Source organism: Ceratosolen solmsi, unplaced genomic scaffold (genome assembly GCF_000503995.2).
Source record: "Ceratosolen solmsi marchali unplaced genomic scaffold, CerSol_1.0 scaffold10, whole genome shotgun sequence".
NCBI lineage: Eukaryota > Metazoa > Arthropoda > Insecta > Hymenoptera > Agaonidae > Ceratosolen > Ceratosolen solmsi.
In genome coordinates, this window is record NW_011948412.1 from 8,233,236 (window position 1) to 8,257,255 (window position 24,020).

Below are 24,020 nucleotides of genomic sequence, written 5' to 3' on the forward strand. Positions count from 1 at the left end.
TGATTTTCAATAATTAAGCACAAACTGTCTTATTGCATTATGTATAAAATTAATATGTTCCTCTACAAATTTTAAAGATTTATATTACGAATGAGGCATGCGTAGAAAAATTGTTATTTAATATTGCTGGCCGTAATTGTAGCCAAGACTTTAAATATTCGTAATATCATTCTTACAGGTTCTATTTTTTTTTATTTTTCATTAGACTTAAGCCACCATTAATATATCGGGGGAAGCTGATCTGTTGGATGGGCACCGACCAACTCGGATGGCTATAATCTCGGACAATTTTAGATTCGACGATGCTAAAGACAAGCTACTCATAATCCCTGCGAAGCTAAGAATAAAATTTTGAGCAGATGAACATGGAGCGCATCTCAGTATCTCGACTCTGCCAAATGACAGCGTTACTAATGTTTTACATTCTAGACTTTCGAACAGACAGAAAAGAAAAAGTGATCTCAAAATGACCTTGCCGATTTTTATCTGCTCGATAGATCGAATCGAGCTGCCTCCACCCCCCCCCCCCTTTTCCCCCACTGCCAAACCTTCAAACATCCTCTTTATTTGAAAAGCAACAATCCGTTACGAATCTCGGACATTTCCTATCTAAATGTCGATGCAGAACAGACAACGCATTTGTAAATCCTTGCGCATTGGGTGTTTCAGAGGTGCGCAGCTCCGGTCGAGCAACCTGCTGGAAAAGACAGCCCACCGTGACGTTACGGGTAATTGCGATTGCTGTGACGGTGGCGGGGACTGCGACAACGAACCGCAGCTCCAGAACGCAAGAAATTGACGTACACCCGGATTCAGGACAAAGGGTGCACGGGAGTCTTTCGGTATGATAGAAATTAGTCAAACTCGTATGTCGAATTATTAGCTGAACGATGTAATTTAGGAATATTCGTAGCCATTTTAAGTTTGTAGAGTTTCGAGTTGTGCGATGAATAAATAATTTTTCCTGTAATAAGACTGTATGTTGGAATTGATTTATGAGGGTATCGTCATTGTCTACTTTACCAACGCTACAGTTAAAGATTAGCCACGATCGGCAATTCGAAATTATATTTCAGATATAACAGTATAAATATTTTCATTTATTTTTGTATTTTAAGCTGCGATTATTCACTTGCTCGAAAGAATTTTGCTAAATTACAAAAATAATTGCGTGTCTGTTACTGGAATTCCACAATGACTGGTAAATCCAGACTTGAAAATATCCTGTTTTTTGTAAGGATTCCGATGAGCAACTCAGATCCTATTTTATACTGCATTCTTTATTAAAATATATTCGGTATAGAGAAATTTATCGGTTTAGAAAAAAATGTGAAATAAATATTTTCCATTTATTTTATTTACTTATTTAGTATTTTATTTAATGAATTTATTTTTGATTCATTTTTTATAAATTCATAAATTCAAAAATTTATCTTTTATCGCTTAAATCCTTTAACATACTCTACCCACGCACGCACGCACACACGCACGCGCACATACACACACACATCTATATATAATTTTACTTTAAAATCAATAGAAATATTAGGATGCAAAAAAATTTATTGTGACAATATATTCATTGTAACAAACATTAAATGAGTGTCAAATTAAAATATTTCAATAGAGTATGACCGTGATCGTTCACACGTAAGATGGAGAAAAATAATAAATAATATTCTCACACTCGTTTTAAATAAAACCTATTCTACCGATAATTTTATGTAAAAAATTAAAACTTTAATAATGTCACATGTATTGTTATTATGTTGCATAAAAGTTATATTTTTTACAAATAAACTAGATAAACATAAACTAGCCTATTAAAATTATGCATGCATCATGTAACATGTATACCATAAATATTATGCGAAATCATAATATCTAAATAGTAATAATAATAGTAATAATAATAGTTTTAATAGAAAAATTAAAATATATATATTTTTTAATTAGATATAAGATTAAAATGATTAATAACTATTGAAAATATACTGTTTTTACATAAAACTTTGAGATTTGAGAAAGAATGTTTAATTATTATGAACAAACAACAGCCATTACACCTACATAAACTAAATGTAATATTTGAAAAATTTTTATTTAAAAACATCTAGTGTACGCGCGTGCAATAATTAATTTAGTATTTATAAATTCTAAAGTCACGTGTCCCTAATAATAATTTAAAAGAACATTTATTTTTAAATTATTGATATTCTACAGTTATAAATGATATCGTGTAATATTTACTAAATGAAAATTAAACAATGGCAATAATTAGGGAAATGTAATATCAAGATATTATAAATATATTTAATCTTAAAATGAGATTGACATTAATTTAAAAAATATATTTATGCTTTTAAACATGAACTCAATTTAATATCCGAGCATTTATTATTTACCTCGTTTATACGCAGACATATCTATACCCAGTTTTTATGAATTTAAAAAAAAAACGCAGTCGAGTTGTTTTACATTTGGTTACTTTGAAATCGAATATAATTAACCTCATATGTATAAGTATTGGTTATCTTAATGACATTAAAATGAAAGCAACTGAATAATCTTTAACCCAACGAATCAAATTCGAATTAGTTCAAATTTCTTGTTACCAATTGAAATAATTTAATATTTTTCTTGGAAATACTATATAAGAGGATTCGTCAATCATTTCATTATTTAATACAATATAATTATTGTTTAATCTTAGTATTGAAAATTATCAAGTTAATATAATTATGAATGGTACGATGTCTGAACTAAATTAGCATACAGTGATTGTAATTTGGCACTTGAGCACTTGACTTTAATAAGTAAAAAGCAAAAAACTTTAAATATCGAATAAACTATGAATAGCGAATTGTTGAAGGATTTTTTAAAAATGAAAAAAAATTTGGACTATCAAATATCGGAGACATTGTAGATAAAATACGCGAAATAAATGATACGGTCCATCAGTGGCACGTTGAATTGTAAAAATCAACCAAAAATCTCAACTATATTCATTAGACCGCAGTGCAGAAAAATTTAATACAATCAAACTTCAATCCTGATGTTGCTGTACAAAACTGCTGTTACTTTCAATTTATTAATTATATATTAATAATTTATGTAACATAATTACAAATGTTACATTAAACGTTTCATCTATGCTTCTTTATATACGCTATTCGCGTATGAATAAAATTCGGTACTTTTATTGCTGAACTGTACTTTTATATAAATTTTAAAAATATATCATATTATTTATTAGTATAATATTTCTGATAATAACATTATAAGCTAATGACCTATAAAATTTAAGCGCCCTTTAGTTTAAGTTAAAAGTTTAAAAGAATTTAAAAATAATGAACATCTTAAATACGATACAAAGTATAAATATTGAAAATATGAAAACGTTCATGACTTTTATATATTGGTCATATTTATAATTTATTGCGAAATTTAATTAAAAGCATAAAAAAAAAGTACTAATAATTTCATCGGAAACTAATAAAAAAGACATTTTTCCATATTTTTCAGTTAAAACTAATAAAGTTTGCTTTATTTGTAGCTTCAATAACAAAAAAGAAAAAAAAAAGAAAAAAAAAAAAAAAGAAAAAAAGAAAAAAAATATGTTGTTATAACTTATTCCTCTGTTAATAATTATAAGTTTCCTTTAATAAATAATATAATAATGCCATACAATAATATGAAGCCATTCAAGATTATTGCATTATACTATATAACCTCGTCCAACATTGCTAAATTTAATATAAACTTTCAAAATGTTAGTTATTGATTGTCTGAGAATATAAATTAAACTTGAAAAACTAAATTAAGTTAAAGATAAATTAAAACAATTTTTTCCCAACATTTTAGTTAGACATTATCTATGCAACACATATTTTTGAAATGGTTAGTATTTGATGCATTCTCGGTCTACAGATTGTTAAAAGTGTGATTTCAAAAACTTCGAACAAGAAATTTTTCTGTTTCTCGTAAATAGAATGTTTATAATTGCGAAGAAAAATGTCTAGCTTATATAATATATTATTAGTTTATAATCAATAAATGTGTTTAAAGTCACTTTGAATTCGTTAATAAATAATATAATTTACTCCATATGAAGTGATTGATGCCTATTAAAAATATATAAAGTTATTTCTATATATATATATATATATATTTTTTTTTTTTTCGAGATGGAATAGTATTATCCGAAATAAATATGCATTATAGGATCGTTCGGTTATTATATCCAACTAAGATTTTTCAACCACGATTTTCTATGTGAACTAATTAACGGAAACCCGACATGAACGAACTGTCGAATTCCGAAAAAAAATGAAGGCGGCATGACGTCGCGTTGTTCAATTAGCTTTCCTACTTCTTCTCCTCCTTCACTTCCACCTCATAATTATTGAATTCGAAACGACCAAACTTGAAATTTCGCTTCAATTACAAATGGACTTCGTCTTAAAGAATAAGACTTTCGGAATAAAGCTACTTGCCATCGCATAAACCAATCAGTAATGATAAAAATCGATTTAATATTGCCAAATGAAATATTACATTTTCGCACGTTTTTCTTATGAAATGGCGGAAATTTATACATAAATGCCTCATTAACGTATACTAATAATATTCGAAATACGTAATTAATAACAATAATAATTATTAATTAAGTTATGTAAAATCGTTAAATAAAAATTTCACTCATACTTAATACCTCTGACTACGAGAATAATTTAACAGTATGTTAAAACAGTTAAAAATACAAAATATTCTCATTTCGTCTGTTTTAGAAAAATAAATATATATGGATTCTTTATGTGTATTGTGGCTTTGGAGTCTACATGTTACCGATTTATCAAGTGACCAAGATCTTAAGCAATAATTGCTTTATAAATATAATTTTCTAAACGATAAATTAACGCATTTCTCAGGTTAAAATCGATCAATGTCAATTCATATTAATATATTATTGCTGACATTACAAATACATTTTTTATCTAAGTATTTCATTGTCTACTCGACGACGCTGTAATCTAAAAAAAAAAAAAAATATTATCTTAATAATTTCCTAACAGTGACATTAATAATGTATGACGTCTCAAGTCACAATAATTTTATTACTCATATTTTCTTCATATTCATTATCCATTAATTATCTTTAATAAGATTTTTCCTCTCTATGACATAATATTTGTTATAATTTGGAACAACCAATAGTTATCATTAAATTAATGTTTGTATTATAGTTATTTCAAGACTAAACTACACAGAATTAAATGACATTACGAAAATGTGTATATTATTCTGTCGTAATAAAAAATGATGACGATCAATATAAAACATTTTTTTTTAAATAAATAGTTTTATTGTTTTTATACTTTAAATACACGCTCGCACGCACACGCATATGCATACGTGTACTTTACTTTACAATGTAATGTATATGTTAGAAACCATTCTCATTTCGTATGCTATTGAAGTAAATCCTGTAGGCAGGGCCGTACTACATGGGGGCACCTATCCTAACTACGTAGACAAATAATAAATTGTAGAAACGCCAGTGCCGTCATTGATTATCATCGTGTGAAATCTTTGTGAATTATATGTTCACTGAATTTTTAATACAAGATTTGTAATTTTTAATATCATTTTTTTTTTTCACTTTTTTTTAAATCATACATTATTTAAAAGTGGCTTATCGTATTATGTATAAATTTTATGCGTTATAATGTATCATTTTTATAGACTATTCTTACATAAGTACCATAAAAATCAATCTATATATAAAAGATAATATATATATATATATATATATAAACACATAAATATATTATTAACTTTAAAAATACTGCATAAAAACTCATAAGCAAGAGGTGGAATACTTTACGAGAGCAGTATTTTTAACTACTACAGTATAACGTATAATTAATTGCAGAATTGGCATTTATATCAATTATTCTATTTTTCAATGGGATTATTTTGTTCGTTATCTGGAAAATCGCTTGGCCTCGTTCTATTCTCCCATAAGTTATAATACTTCGAAAGAAAAAACTTAAATGACAGTTTTTAATATTACATGGCGTGGTGAATCGTTTCACAACATTTGGTATAATATCTGATTTTAGTAATTTTTGTACATTTAATTTGATAAAATAACGCGTGATATAATATGAAATTATACGCGACAATCGTAATATATAGTATACTAAGAAATAGTGTAAAATTGTTTCTTCGATTATAAATTTCTTAAATAGCCGTATATATTGAAATATTTTATACAAGCAAAATCTTTCAACGGAAATGACCAGTTAGTTTCCTTCGAGATTCTTTTAGATTTTATTACATCGAATAGGAATTCTGTATATGCGTGTGCATTACGAAGAAAATTCATATGCTGTTGAAATAATTAAAACTTAAGGTAAATAACATTACTAGCTAATTTTTCATATTAAATATCTTGCAAATAAAAAAAAAAAAAAGTCAATAATTATTTTACGAATTTTATGCTTATATAGTATACTGTAATGGCATCTTAACCTCAATTTTCATATTTAACGTATCCAGCTTTCCTAATCAGACAATGACCTAGTATTTTTGTAGTACTATTAGTCTCTTATGGTATCAAATACAGCGGTCTAGTTTTTATCAAATTCACTTGAGCTCATAACTCCAATATTTTTTACTCAAAGTGTTAAGAGAACATATGTTTGAAAGCTTCACAGGAATATCGAATGCCCTCACACACACACGCGCGCGCGCGCACACGAGCAATACACTCAGGTGGACAGATTGTAATGTGTGCATTGATGTTATTTATTAAAATAATTGAATTAATAATGTTATTATCTTCGTTTTATTATATAATTATAAAGTCATTCCTCAGTTCCGTTTTCATGCTGAATTTATCAACGCTAATTCTTATAGTGCATGTGTGAACGTGTGCTCTTATAATCCCATGCATAACATTAACGATTAAAAACGGACAATTAATAGTAAATTCTGATTTAAAAAGAATATTATCAATTCCAATGTAATATTATTTAATTACGATTGAGATGATTATTTTTATAGGTTTGAAACAAGATATTAAATATCCTGGTGACATATCATTTAGGAAACTTTAATGTTTTATGTTTTCATTAAATTTATTTCAAGTATGATGCTATACTGTGAGTGTATATCTTTCGAATGGCTTGAAACGTTATTTCAACAAATACTTTTAATTATAAATTATATACTATTAATTATAAGACGATAATATACTTGAGTAGAAGAAATTTGTTCTGGCTATTGCTTGTAAAACATAACCTACAAAAATGCATTATGGATTATAAAAATATACGAGGACTGATATTAAAATTTTATTATTTCATCGAATCGATTATTTCAATCTTAAATGGAAATAAATGATGAACGAAACAAGCGAAGAGGATTTAAACTAGATTTTCTTGCAATTTAACAAGAAAATATAAAATGCCCGATTTGACGAGTTTCAAATATTCCGAGCACGTGTTTCGCCAACATTGTTAAGAGAGAAAGAAAAAAAAATTTACTAAACTTAATGCAAACAAGGCCCGAAGCCATTTGTTGCTCGGAACTCATTAATTATTGATTAATGGAACCTAGATATCAATGCGAATAAAGAAGCCACTACCCGCACTCTTATTAAATAAGAAGTTCTAACAGTTTGTTGTACGTACTTGCTCAACACAACTTGGACTAGGTTATATGTTACAAATTGTGGAGCGTATAGCATTCTAAAGTTTTTGTGCCCATCGCATCGAAACAGCGGCATCCTTTGATAATGCAACTTCGTGGCAATTCTCAAAGGAACTTTACCGGGGATGCTTGGCGCGACTTGGCTCTTATTTTGAAAAATACTAGAAAAAAAAAACTTAAAAATCCCTATCGGACTTCCACCAATTTTACGGGAAGAAGGAATTTCGCCTTGTTACCGCGTGGCTGTTTTGCCCTGCGAGAATTAATACAAAAATACGCGGATGACTCATCCGATTGACAAAACTTCTTTGCCACAGTGTGTTCGCGCGAAGCTCGAAAAAACTCCCCGAGCCGATTCTCCATAAATCCCGAGAAGTAGCTTCATGTCATGAATTTTAAGAAAAAGGGGCCCCCGATAGCCACATGCATCCGGTGGTCAATTTGCCTTCGGTAAGCAAGCCCGCCTCGTTGTTAATAAGGAAAATAATCTCCCAGGAAGGTCGTGAGCAGAGTTCGGCGGTGAATTATGGCCGCGGGAAGTGCGACGACGATCCGACGGATCGTGCGACAAGAAAGTTCGTGGACGTGGACGCCTCTCTTAGTCGTCGTTGGGGAGATTATCGCTGTCGGCGATTTTTAAGGATGCTTACTTGCGCAATTGCGTGCGAGGATGGGAGTCGGTGAGGCCCAACTGCTCCGCGGGCAAGAGTCGGTTCGAAAAATGATGACTGACGGTAGGTAGTTTAGGTAGCTTTGGCGTTACGCTTCTAATCGGCATGGCGATTCGCCCAGTGCAAATACGTGTCGTCCCTTGGATTTTGCACAATTTTTGTTTATTGTTTTTTGTTTTTTTGTTTTTTTGATACCGCCCTACGAATAATGAATCGCTCGCACCTGCACGATTCAGCTTGTATTCAGGCTCTGAATCTAATGTGGTACACACTTGTGCAGTATGTACTATACTTACTATTTGTATCAAGATGAACACGGACACAGCGATGTTACTTGTTAATATAAACAAAAGTCTATTCTAAATACATTGTTACAAGCGCGAAGAGGAAATAAGTTCAAGTCCGAGTGCTAAAAACTTACGAGAAATCGGCGAAGGAATAAAGTCGAGAATGATTTACCTCACAAATCCATATCTGTTTGACAATTCATTTTTTCTTCTTCTTTCATCGTTTTTTTTTTTTTGTTTTTTTTTTTTGTTTCATAATTATTAATTATGGGATGGGCCTGATACATGAACAAAATGTTGCAAATACATAAAGTATGGCCATTGATTTTTTATTTTCTGATTTTATCGTTATACGGAAAATTGTTTCGGCTTTGAAAATCCTAATGTGACCTACATAATACATGTTGGGGCTATACTGTAAGGAATAATTATGAAAATGATTTATCCAATGGTAAGTTCGGCAACAAGTGGTACATAGTTCGATAGGATTGTCGGTAAGGTTGACCATCTTTGATCGGTACTTTTCAGGAAAATCGTTTCCTCATTAACGATTAATAAACATATTTATGATGATAGCGAGAAGTGTTTCCAAGCTCCATTGCTATTAATAAAGTCAACATTCGCTTATTTTATAAGGGCGGAGCGGGCTCGGTCAGTCAAAAGTTGCAATTAACTAAGAGTAGAGAAATATTAAATTCGGAATATCCTCATCTCGTTGGGTTAATATTCATGGAATAGATGTATATTCGTAATACCCCTCTCCCTCCAGTCCCTGTCCCATGAATAATTTATTGCTTAGAATTTTGCTTTATTTATATTTACACATCATTATGTGATTGAAGATTAAACAGTATGAATATTTTAAATATTCTGACTACCAATTTTATCTCAAGTTATAAGAGTAATAGTAATGAATAATTTATAAATTATATTAAAATTTACATAACATTTGTAAACTATTAATCGAAATATTATTTATATTATTCATAATAATTATAATGCCTTCAGTAATGAAGGGTTATTTAGTAATTATTTTTAATAATAATAATAACTGTTATGAATTATTATTATTAATGTTAAAATTACAATAATGCTGATGATGATGATGATGATGATGATGATGATGATGATGATGATGATGATGATGATGACGATGACGATGATGATAATTAATAATAATAATTATTGCAATTACAATAAAGATTGTAATTAGATACAATAAAGATTGTAATAATAAAAATACCTATGATAATGAGAACAAAAATGTTGCTCGCATCTTAAAATTCAAAGCTATTTTTTTATTTTGAATTTTCATTAACAATATAACTTTATAATGATAATACTTATAATTTAAGTATTTCAGAGGCTAAAAAGCTATGGTTAAATTTAACAATACTACCGATGGAATATATGCAAGTATTTAATTTCAATTTCATGCAATAAATATTAATACTATATTTAGGAGGAAAACCATCGGCTTTCAAATCATTTTATATTTACATTTATACAAGTTTGTTTTTAAACGCATGAATAATGAAAATTACTGTCAATATATCTTTTTTGAAATACATGATTTTATTATTTATATTTGGTCTGTAACTCTATGTAATTATGTAAATTAACTTCACTTTCAATTTATTATTGGTCTTGAAGCATTCATCAGAGATAGAATTAAAAAATGACATCTTGCCGGTAAAATGTTTGTTTTGCATCATTTAGATTTCCTACATAATTGTAAACATGGACTTCAATTCTTTTTAATATATATATATATATATATATGTTTGAAGAAGAAAAAAGATTATATTACTCATTCGAAATCATCAGCTTTGAATTGAGGATTTTTTCTTTTTCTCTTTTGTAATATATATCATATATTATATATCATATAATCATATATAATATATCAAACGAAACATGCAGAAATTAAAAAAATTTGGCTCGAGTAAAATTTCATCTGTACAACATTTAGAAAAATATCATGCAAAACTACACTGAATACCTTACAACAGTAAACATCAATCTGAATAAACACAAGCACATGGCCTCTACCTCTTTAACATCAAAACTTTCCCCGACGGCTACAAATTTTGTTAAAAATCACGTGCATATCTGAAAACATTGCGGTAGACTGTATTGTAAAATTTAAAATGCATAAACAAGACAAGAGGGACTAACGAGGTGGGGAGAATGGAATCGAAACCAAACCCGTCGCGCGGAATACTTAGAAAATAAGTTTGCTCCAACATCCGGTAGAAGCAAACAAATGGAATTAGATAAAGCGTAAACAATTGTAAGTGTAAAGTGTATAGCAACGAAAGTCTTTCTCACTGTATTTTATACTTTCTTCTAAATGGAAGCCGAAAAGAGCTACGTCCAGCAGTGGCCAAATCACAGATTCTCGCAGTTCGTACATTGACAGCGTGAAAAATCTTACGTAGACGACATGTGCTCAAATTACCGTTACGATGGTCAACATTTTTTCTTTCTCATACGTATGACTTTCGGTCAAGATTACAACATTAAAATATCATCCATTAAATCCGCTCATCTGTATTTGCAATAAATTAAAGATTTATCATCTAATTGAAATAAATGAAATGACGTTTCGTGCATTAAAATACTTTATTCAATAATAATTTCGAGCTCACTGTACACATTCCTTATAATATTGGGCATAAGATTTTTACCAAAATTTAAAACCTTAATTTTAGAACATTGAATGGTACCAATGAATTGTCTTTTATGATGCACATTTGGAAAATTCGACTACTGACATTGGGCCAATGGATTTTTAATTTTTGAGGCATAATTTTCAATGCAGATGTATACATTATTAAGAATGCACGATGACAATGTTAATTTTGAACGGTCGATGGGAAATTACAACAAACATCATATCCTTATTACTCCATATTACTCTGCTGGCTAATTTTATACGCACATTTTATTGTCACAAATAGAGAAAGGAAGCTGCTTGCTTGATACATTACTAATGATACTGTTGATTTAGTTTGAAAATTGGCTGTAACATGTCTTGCACGCAGGCAGGCTCTTAAATATAATTCTTTAGTGAAAATTGTATTTTTAGGTGTAAAGTACAGATTTCATAGGACTGTGAATAAAACGGTTAATGCTCATTGACCTAAGCTATAATTAAAAGCAGCTAATTTTTGCTCTCAATGAATATATGTTTGTTAAACAAGCTTTAACATCAGGAATACGCAGATGAAAGTAAAGAGTGACATAGTCCGTTGGGTCTGCTGGAGTCGCACAAAACACTGAGATCACCTATCGTGTGCAATTGGCAAATTAGGCAACTGTAACACAAGTGACGGACAATTTCAGAATTTATGCTGTAAGCTATGATAGGCAACATACATATAAGTGGAGACTGCTAAGATTGACAAAGCGTGTGAGCCAACCGTATTAAAGGTCCAAGAGGATGTCTTTAAAGTGGAAATGCTAAGGCTAAGAGAGACAGACTAATTAATTAATAAGGAATGAGAGAGCTTCCAATGGCAGCAAAACACATCTTCTAGGTAAGAGCATGCAAGAAAGTGGCAAAGCTAACTAGATGGGACCTAGTGCGCAAGGATGGCTCATCCGTAGACTCGGCAGAGTATCGGGCACCGAGGACCAGAGTGAGGACCAGGGCGAGGGTCGGGAGGAGCATCGTCGGGGATAGCGCTCGCGGGAGTGTAGCGGTCGAGACCGGCTAAAGTCGCGTGGCTCACCTCTTGGTCGCGTCGAGCAGCGCGCCCTGGAAGGACTTGGCTCCGTGCTCGTAGCTGACGACGAGGATGTCGGGCAGCGCGGACTCGACGGTCACGAGTATCCTTTCCCCGGGTAAGAGACAGCGGCTCCCTCGGGGGCCCCCCTCGTCGTCCATGGCGCGCGCACTTGGGCCGCCTCGGGGAGGTCCGGCAGGAGGTCCTGGCGACAGCGGCGACGGTGGCGACGACGAGGTCACCCCGGGCCTTGGCTGCGCGGGCACGGCGGTGGCTTCGGCTCCGGGTCGCGCGCGCGGGGCGGAGGACGCGGGCGCTGCGCACGACGGACAGCTGGTGTGGCCGCTGCCGTGCCGAGGCAGCGGCATGGCCGAGGCGGCGGACGCGCGACCGCGGCTCCGTTACCCGTGCGCATGCGCCCCCCCTACGTAGTCAGGGGCGGAGGCGCCGGCCCCGGCTCCCCGTCCCCGGTTGGCGGCGATGCGGGCGGTGGCGACGGCGGTGACGGCGGCGGCGGCGAGCTGTGGTGGTGGTGGTGGTGGTTGTGCTGCTGCTGGTGGTGGTGGTGGTGGTGGTGGTGGTGGTGGTGGTGGCGGTGGCGACGGCGGCGGAGGCAGCGGCAACTGCTCTGACGGTTGCGACCGCGGGCCCGGCGGGGGCACTTTGAAGGTCAACGCGGGAGGTTAGGATTCCCGGTTACGACGGCGGCTGCTCCGCTATTTGATGCAGCGACGGACACGAGGATGTCCGCTGACGAAGCTATTGGAGTAAACGATACCGGGCACGCGCGTGCTCGTTGTCCACGACGAATCTTGCCGCCTAGGTTTTACGCCTCTCTCCGCTGCCATGTGCTAAAATATTCGTCCGCACTGCTCGTTACTACATTAAATTGAAAACTCTCACGACGACGAGGGGAGGGGGGATTCTTGTTATTCGTAACGGGAGCACTACGTCCGTTTAAAACAACCTTTAAAACAAACATTTCAACCTAGTAATTATAAATACAATTAACAATCTGTTACGAAATATGCATAAAGAGCCAATGAAACGAAGAGAAACGGCTATTGAACAATGAAAGAATGATCGAACGAACGAATAAACGAACGAACGAAAGAATAAACGAACGAACGAACGAACGAACGAACGAACGAACGAAAGAATAAACGAACGAACGAATGAAGGAACGTGCGAGCAAGTGAGTGAAATAGAGTGAGAGAGAGAGAGAGAGAGAGAGAGAGAGAGAGGGAGCATGTGTCTATACAAGAGTGGGGCACCGCCGCATCGAGTGCGACAGGCATACATTAGACATTATCTTTTATCTAATGACTTAGTGATCAAATAAATAATGAAATTCGTAAATTTGCAGCGATGTATTATTACGTATATTGACGATAAACATACGGAATGAGGAATTTTATTTAAACACGAGCTTCTAGACTCGAGCAACCGATAATTTTACTTCTACTGATTTATCAAGATAAACAAAGAAAATATGATATTTTCTTTAATTTAATTAAGATATTAATGTAAAGTAAAATTTGAAGAAGAGATTTATGAATAACGAATTGAAATTTTTATGTCAAATGTAAAAGCTAATCTTTCGTATGCTACGCGGGCAAAAAGAAAAAGAGATTGGCTGGGAATGAAAGTGAGGGGAGATTGTGAAAAAGTGAAAAAGAAGAACGGACACAAAGGAAAGGTGTAAAACCGAATGAGCTGGTAGATAAATTTTGGTGAAATCGTTATGGTGACAAGTAAATTTATTTCGATTATAAATAAATGCTTTAAGTTTCTTTATTATATACGTAAAAAAAAAAAAAAAAAAAAAAAAAAAAATTATAATTATAAAAATAAATAAATAAATAAAAGCAATCGTTATAATGATTATGGAATTTAAGTAGAAGTAGAGTGTAGTAGAGAGATAAACTCAAATTCCTTCAATTGATTATTAATATGAGCTATTTATCATTTATTGAGATTAATGAATTTATTATTGGTATGCATAGCGAAAATTTTGATTTACAACTTTATGAAAATATTATTATTTAAATAATAATTATAAATATCGAATTTAATATAACACATTTATATCATGGGAATACGCTGTTTAATGAACATTCTAACAAATTATTTCTAAAACAATTGTTGTAAGTTGTTCGAAAAGTCCGACAAAATCTAATAAATTCTAGGTGAGGAAAAGGGCGTGCCATATAAAGAAAGAGAAAAGCATCGAAGTGAGAGTGAGAGTGAGAGCAGCTGTGGCGTTGCGCGGGGCGTGGGGGGGGGGGGGGGGAATGGAAAGGGAGAGAGGAGTACAAGACAGATACCATCCATAGATCGATAGAAATGTTCTTTCGTTTATTGCTATATGTACCAACACAAGAATGATAATAATTTTGTGATCTCCTAATATTAATAAAGTATATGATAATCTTCCTTGATAATATAGCGTGCAACTAGCAAAAGTTCTTGGTTTGTACAATGATTTTATTGTTAGTTATACAATCAAAATTCGAATGACATGTGGTTAATAGATATTCTAAAATAAACTACTTCGTTTCGTATTATATAATTCTTGATTGTGAAAAATATAAATTTTTCGATAGATATTTATTATGATTATTATTAGCTTTACGAAAATTGTAATTTAGATAGATGAAAGCTCGCATAATGTATGCAATTTTTATGCCATAGTAAAATAAAAAAAAAATTAAAATTACACACTTGCAGAGTCGCGCGCTCGCACTTCACACACGTTCAATGTAAAATTCGTGTTTAGTGCTCAAGTTAGCAAAGTAATTTCTGTTCATCTAAAAATTATAATTACCATTAGGTTGCTAAGCGAACATATTAATGAAATTACTCTTTATAATTATGAACATCTTTGTTTTACATTTATTTAAACAATTTATTACGAATATAATGGCAAATACGGCTGTAAAGATAATATTTTATTCAATTATAACAAACAGTCATTAAATATCTTCTTTTAGTAATGTGACAATATTAATAGATTATTTGATTAATTATCGAATCGAATAAATGAATCGCTTTCGATAATAAAATCAATGTACATTGTTTGAATAGGAATAAAAAAAAAATACTATCCAGATAGGAATACGAGGAGTTAAATATATTTTTAAAAATAGCAAAATATATGGTATATTTATGGATAAAGGGAATAATACATATAAATATATTAAATAAGTAACATTAAAATAAGGTAAATGGAAGAAATAGTAAACTATAATGTGCAAAAAAATTTAATTGTAATATAATTATTTGGATATTCGGTACGTACACTTTGTATTATTGCATGTGTTATATAATGAATAAATGATCAAAATGATATCAAATTAATTTAATATTAGAAGAAACTATATATCTATATCTCCCCCCCCCGTGTGTGTGTGTGTGTGTGTGTGTGTGTGTGTGTGATGAGAGAGGGAGAGAGAGAAGTGCATAATATTTATGTTAAATTCATTGAAACAACAAATGTTTACACATATTACTGGAATAATTTTACAGGTTGAGATTAGTAAATTTGACTTTTTTTCTCTTGTATTTCCTTGACTGATATACAAGTTTCGAATTTATTGTTAAATGGTGTATCAAATAATTTTTTCATGGAAAAGCAAGGTCTCTTAAAGGTGTGTTTTCCTACTCTCCAGTCTAACATAGATTTTCATAAATATGAATTCTCGCTCTAGAAACATATTTCAACGCACTTGACTCGTATTTATATTTACTAATGTAATACGATAGATGTTCAAAGGGCAAAAGTACACTTGAGCCTTGGGTGGACTTGGATAATGGAAGAGCGAGCTTACGTATCGATCACGTAGCTGAATTTTTGTGCCTTTTCCTGCTGCTTTTTCTTTCTTTCTTTCTGTCTTTCTTTGTTTTTTTTTTCTTTTTTTTTCTTTTCTTTTTTTCTCTTTTTTTTTTATAGATAGCAAAGGTAACAAGCAGTCGAATCGAAAGAGAGCTTTTAGACCTTACATATAGTACATATAGGACGCACGAAAATCCGAAGTACGTAATCGTCGGAGCACAAAGAAAGGAAAAGGAAACACGAAGATTCGAGCATAAAAACAAAGCAGCTTTTACACGAAAAATAATAGGTCAGCTATTGGTTGAAAATTTTGAATTTTATAAAAATTATTTGAGGAATGAAAGAAACAGAAGAAAATAATGTATTATCATTAATAATGTAATTACTGATAATATGGGTTAATTGATATAAGAAATATGGTGTATTTATCTAGCGTCGAGCACAGGAGAAGTTTATATTTTATCTCGGTTGTTAAAATCAATTATTTTTAAAAATATCTCGACGGGAACAACGCAATAATTAATATATCACGAATACAAATAAAAAAAAAAAAAAAATGGAAAAAAAAGAACAAAAGAATTAACCACGTATAGGCATATAGATTTTACTCTTCCTGCATTGTGATAAGCACAAACATGTATATCGTCGGCTATTCTTCTTAAAAACTGTTCTGGACATTCGTGCAAAATATCCACGCTATTGGTAAATGCATAATGAGAAGGGAGATCCGATGCTTAAAAGTATAAACATTGGAAAGAAGAGCGCGGCGAAAAAAAAAAAAAAAAAATCGACATGAATCACAGGCATGAATTCCTCGACGAAATGAATCCTGACTCCGTAGTCGAAACTTATACACGCGAGCTGTTACATTGTGCAAAATACGTCAATTACAGAGAAAATAGCAGTTACGAAATATGCAATAAAAATTGTAACGCCAATGTTAGGCGGTATAATGTAAAGGTAATGCCATGGATGGACTTGGGATTTCGGTGATTGTGAATAAGAAAAACGACGTATTTCATATAGTCGATGAAAGAAAATTAACCGACAAAAATAATACCCAAACAAACATTATAATCATTATTAATTTGAAGATTCCTTCTTTTTCCTTTACTTTCTTTCTTTCGTTCTTCCTTTCTTTCTTTCTCTTTTTCATAATTGTCCCTTTTTATGCGGCATTAAAGCCTAAGCTGCAGGTAGTAAGGGACATGTTAATAATTAATTCCAGCCGACAAACACTTGGAGTATGGAGTCTGATCAAGGCCAGGCGTCCGAATAAAAGAGACGAAATTAATGAACGAGCATATTACGAAAGCATACGTTTCAATTATGACTCTCGCCATCGATGCCATAATATATATGACAAAGCTTTGTGACAGGGGGTGGGGTCAGAGCCGAGGCAACGCTTATCTTTACGTACGATCGCCTAGGCTCTTTTAATACGATTGGTAAGGAAAGTTTGGCTCCCATGATGCGGATAATATCACTTAGCAAAGCTTATCGGGGCGAATATTGTTTCTCTGTTATGTTCAGCAACGATCACGCGGCTACTTTAAATGCCATTAGGTCTAGGTATTACCGAGACTTTTTTCTACTACCGCATTGCAATCGACCGGCGCGAACACGAGTCGGACCACCAAGTGCGCACAAGTACAGGCCGATGGCCTTTTACGTGCGCCCCATAAGGAGAAGTCGCAAGCGACGACGCGGACTCAATGAATTCCAAAGGGAGTCCACGGAAGTTGGGAAAAGCGTTAAAGGAACGCGAAGCGAGCCATCGCGCCCGCTTAATAAATCCCATAGTTTCCCAAAGTTTTGGCTTTTCAATTTTTTGCTTTCTTTCTTCTTTTTTTTTTTTTTTTTGCGGATGCGAACTGCCGAGCATATCACGCACGGGTTACGCTATATGGCGCTAAGCTGCCAATCTTGTCGAGATATTATCAAGAGACGTTGAATGGGATGGGATATCACGTTTTTTCTTGAGGCTCGGGTATACGGGAAAAAGGAGCCCTGAAAGTTGTGAAAAGGATTTATCGAGTAGTTTTCTTTTAATGAATCTAGAAGGATATCTTAGCTTTCTGCACCGTTAGCCTGTCTTCCCCTTACGAGGGTATTTTTAGACATTTTTTTCCCACTAGCGGCATTAAAACGTCATTCACAAGTTTGAAAGGAGCCGCCCCGTTTACGTACTGCATTGTGTCGAAAAAGCTGACTGGAGTAAATGATAATATTTCTTCTTTCGTAAGAAAGACTAGATAATCAGAGCTGGACCAGTATTTTTTTATTTTTTATTTATTTATTTATTTATTTATTTATTTATTTATTTTTTTGTTATAATTTTCTTCATTTATTTATGCATTTATTTATTTTCAAAGACATTACATTTGAAAGGTCGTACGTGATGTTAATCGCTCTTTCTCAGGCGGCGAACATTGGCTTTTTGTTTTGCTTAACTATATTAATAAATGATTTGTTTGAATAGGCCGGTGAAGCTCACGTGTCGCTGGCCACATTGACGCGTTTCGTTAAGAAAAGGAAGCGGTGGGTGAATAAATTGCTTTCGATAAGGCATTTGAATGCTACTGCGGCCCTTGCTACGTGATTTTTCGAGCTTTAAGAGAAGTGCCTGGCAAATGTACATTGGCCCTATTTTACGAAAGGAGAAAGACACGTGTAGTGGCGATAGTCATTTTCGAGCTCTATCCGTGTGTGCGTGTGTGTGCGCGCAGTGCTTTGCCTGTGGAGCCAATGGATGGGGGGGGGGGATTGTAGGATCGAGTGGGAGGGTATGCAACTATTGATTGCTTAAACGCCGTTGTCGAATACATTAGCTATTGACTTATATCGCCTTTATTATAATTTTTCATTACGCTACGGATAATTCTGAATTTAAGATTGATATGGATGGCTTTGCCGGTGTAAAAATGTTCATAGCAGAGGTTCGCTCATACATCATCTAGACTTTGGAATTGCAGATTTATCATTACACTTGTTCGATATGACCAATGAATTTGATAACGCGTGAAGATGTGAAAGTGCGAGAATGGTTGAAAGAGATGAGCATTTGAAAAGCGAAAGAATAAATAATAGCGATTGTCGATTCTTAATCCACGAAATTATAGGAAATGTGCTGTCAATATACTGTTTTAAGCGACTTGCATACGTACACACACACACGTGCTAGACGAAATTCATTAAGAATGATACTAATGTCATTTTATTTAAAAATTTATCACACAGATATATATATATATATATATATATACACGTGCGCGCGCGCTCGCGCGCACACATATTATTAAAACATGTTTCTCGATATTAAAATTCTCTCGTACACACGCCATATGTACATAAGCTATCGATATTCTACACTCGTTTCACTCTAATATAATCATATTTTATGAATATATTAATACATTAAAGTTGTACGAAGTTTTCACGTTATCTTTGATTTTATTTTCACGCATGTCAATGTACATCAAAAGAGTAGATTGTTGGAGTAGAGTCGGTTGTTACCATAGAAATACATTAAAATATAGATTTGGGAGTGGACGATAGCAGTATTTATTCAATTTTATCCAATTTTATTGTACATTGCGGAATATTAGCAAGTAATATCCTAAAGTGTGCGTGAAAACTATTATTTACATCTATTATTTATATTCTAATTATTTATTGATAAAAAAAATTGATAAAAGGACGAATGAGTTATGAAAGAATATGGCTTATAGAAAGGCTGTAACGTGGCTACAATGAACTTATGTAACATCTTCATAATATATATCAGAAATTGTTTTTACACATCGCTAAAAGAACATTGATAACGTATCATTATATTTATATTGAATAGCTGGTAAAGGTATTATTTCACTAATGCATAAACTCTTGCACATGTACATCGATATTGTTATATCTTATCAACATAATACCAATGCAATTACAGGAAAAATATCTTTGCCAATAAATTAAATTTGTACTTGAACCGTGCCTCGTATTAATTAATAAATACAATCGCTACTTTATATTATTAATATTTTGACAAATTGAATATTCATACTCTATACTATATAATTTTTTTTAAGGAGGTATTATTAGGAAGAGGAAGAAATTTCAAAAAAAAAAAAAAAAAAAAAAAAAAAAAAAAAAAAAAAATAAAATAAAATAAAATAAAATAAAATAAATCGATAGAAAAGAAATCAGCATTATTATACAAATAAATAAATAATGACTGATTTATTTATTTATAAAAATACATTTTTTTTTCTTCTTTTTTTTTTCATAAATATATATATAAAGACATAAAGATCGCAATAAAGTTGCGCCTTCATATTTCAAAGGGGAAAAGAAAAGGAGGTTGAAGACCGTATGGAGAAGTAATACTCAGCAATTTTTGAATTTTTAATATTTTGCAGCCTCATTAAATTTTAAATGGTGGTATTTAACATATTTTCAAATATTTAAAAGCCTCGTTTATTCACGTATCGTTATTGTTTATGAAATTTCCTTGAAAACTTTAGACGTCAAAATTTACACTTAAAACGAAACAAAAGAAAAGGAAGAAAAAAAAGTATTGAGAGGGCAGGTGACGGGGAGGCTGGTAGTGTGTGTGGTAAGTGTAGTAGCGGGTGGGTGGGTAGATGGGTGGAGTAAGACGAAGGAACGACGGACGGTGAGAAAAAGTGTTGAAAGTTAAAAAATGTTTAGAGTCCTTAAAGCCAGCCTTTATGTAAGACAATTTCAAAAACGGGTCACGTCACGTATACGATGGCTCGTGTCCTGGGATGACTACAAGAGCGCCAAAGAACCGGCTTTCAAAGTAGGTCAAAACACTGGCCCTTTATATCCTCGGTGCGATAGTTTTAATCGCTTAGGATGTCGTCACTCGACTTAGTCGTCTTAAAATTGTCCTCGTCTCTGTTTGTGAAAGAACGTCATTCGAGGAAACAAATGTTGAAAGATGCGAAAAATAGTTTGAGTTTTAGCCAATAGTTTTCCAGGCAATTTTTTTTTTGTTTTTTGTTTTTTTGTTTTTTTGTTTCTTTGTTTTGTTTTGTTTTTGTTTTATCCAAGGATGTATTTATATTATGTTACGAAAAATATTGCTTTTCATCGTTTAAATATTTGTTAGAGTTTCGATAGTGCTCTCAAATTTTATAAAATATTTACAAAAATATGTGCAGTTTAAAGAGAAATGCTACTGCCGTTGATTTCATCATAATCGCGATAATGTTACGTGAATGAAAAGTAGAGGATAATCGATGCGAGTTTTGAATAAATATTGCCATATTTGTTATACGACTGATGAGTATGTCTATAACAGAACTATTACAACGCCACTTTCCATCTTTAATCATAATTAATAGAAAGCAACGGTAGATAATACTTATATATACCTCAGGCTGATATCTATTTCATACAATTGAATGAGCTAGTGCGAAGGCACATTAGCTAGAATTTTATATGAAATTTATCTAACGAGTTGTTATTTTTGCTATCGGATCACTCTGTTTGTTTTAAAATTGATTTAATTTTTTTCTTCTCTTTTTATGGCAATTTCAACAAAATGCAGCAATGATTTCTGTATGTTTGGCTATACTTTAATACTTATGGCGTAGCATCCATAATGATCAAAGTTTCATGGTAAAATCCTTCAAGTTTATGGTAATTTAAGATAGAACGAGAAGAAAGCTGTACGATCGTGGGTTTTACAAAATTGCATCGAACAAGCCGTGATTATTAAAAGGAAAATGAATGAAGTTATAAAACGAAGAGGTTAAGAAAATTTTCCATCCTACGATATCTAAGAAGTAAAAATATAATTTGTACCAACATATCGGATGTAAAAAGCATAGATCGCAAACATCTCTGACGAACAAATATTCTTTAATTTTAATTGAATGGAATAATTTAGCTGATGTAAGATTTTTATGCGCGCAAGATGCTCTGCGCGATGAATTCAATAGCGAATGAAAGGAAAGCAGAGAAGAAATCTATACAAAGATTCGTTTAAACCTAGCGATAATACCATTATAAAAATTGCGTTATAAACTTTCCGTAAGAACCTTATCATTTTTTATACGTCTGAAAAAAGTGAATTTACGTTGCTACAAATTTCCCGATGAGTGCGAAGTAAATAAGAAAAGTTGCTCGCAACGTCCTCATTGAAGTGTATTTAATCTCAAAAGCATTAAAGCATCAACGCTATTTCAGCGCCGCATTGGAAACTCCGCAATATCCAAAGTCCCGAAGAATCGACAAGATCTTCGTAACCTTAAGGGCAACGTTCCAGCAGCCTTCAATCCGTCAATACTAAAACAACAACAAATAGCGTCTCATAAAAATTGACAATTATTTATCGCGAGGCGAATTTCATGCTCGCGAATTCATAATAGTCCAGCCCAGCTACACCTGATAATCAGCCGATACGTCAGTGAGGCTCGAGCACCTCCTCGACGTTTTGTAAAAGAGCGATCTAAGTCACTTGGACGGGTGAGAGAAAAATGTACGGGATGCTAAACAGGGGAAATTTGGGCAAAGGGCGGCTCTACGGCCTATAATCCCGGGTGCACACGTGCGTACGCACAGCAGGTACTTACAATTCCGGGCCCCGGGATCTTGTTACGTTAATTTACGAGCTTTTCCATCCCCCTTTTTCAGGAGCGCGACGACACTGTAGCGGTGTGTGCGCCCGATCTCTACCGCCTCTATCCGTACCTTCCCTTCTCGATAACTCGATAGGCGCGGGATCAGACTAAGTACGCTTAGCACTTTTATATAGCGCACGACGCCTGATTTATCGGTTGCTTGCTTGCTCTCTTGCCCAAGAGAGGGGTGTGCGTTTAAGAGATACGTCGATGCCTCTGATTAGACGAGTCTGTTGAATTTCTATAAGAGACAGGGCTTTATTTCCATAGCGTCTGCCATATCGTCTTTTTAATGCTTAAATAATTGCGCCTCGATATTGCAGATATTAATAATGTTGACGGGTGATTGTATCCTCGCTCGGTGCGCTCTGATGCCTCGACTCTTGATATTTACGGATTACTTAATGCCTCGTAAAACATCAGCTAGACGTTAATTAAGACCGATAATTTATGCGAGGATTTCGATTATTTTATGGCTTTGGAAGAAATTTGTTAGGCTGTATTCGTTAGGATATTGGACGATAAGGATGATAAGGGGGATGGTTTGGGTGGGGGAGAGAGGGCCGGGAAGGGGGGGGGGAGAGGCAGATGTCTGCTTTCTCGAACTTTATTATAATATTCGAGCGATATGCTTGATTGCTAGATTAACTTTTATTGTATGATGAAATTATTATAAGCGAGCAGCTTATCAGTGTTGGACGTTACACGTTTGGAAAAAGGACGTATTATTTGAGTAGCGATTGATAAACAAACGATCAAATATGCTTTTACAGACACGAAGAATTATAAAATTTGAAGTAATTTAGCGATTTAAACAGTTTTTTTTTTGTTTTTTTTGTTGTTGTTCATTTTGTTGTTTTTTGTTGTTGTTGTTTTTAATGTACACTGGTTTTTTAACAGACAAAAATGAAGAATTGCACAATAAATAAAATTAGGCATAAAAGTCACGTACAATGACATTATCAGAAAAGAAAAGAAAATTTCTAATTCATTCAAAACAATTATTGTCCTTTCTTCTTTCTAGTACAATAATTTTTCCCTTCAACTATGAAGTACAATAATTATTTATATAAGAATAAAATTACTATTTATGTTATGTAATTGTACAATTTCTAATTAAAAGTGGAGTATAA

The 24,020-nt window shown here is 33.0% G+C and overlaps 1 protein-coding gene across 1 annotated transcript in view; it reads right to left on the reverse strand.

The window, feature by feature from the left end:
* The window catches only part of LOC105368922 (PWWP domain-containing protein 2A), a 68,256-nt gene extending 55,343 nt beyond the window's left edge, over positions 1–12,913 (reverse strand). The window contains exon 1 of the mRNA XM_011508109.1: positions 12,415–12,913. Within this exon, the coding sequence (XP_011506411.1) occupies positions 12,415–12,776 (362 nt within the window). The 5' untranslated portion in view covers positions 12,777–12,913. The remainder of the gene's footprint in view (positions 1–12,414) is intronic.
* Positions 12,914–24,020: the final 11,107 nt, after the last annotated feature.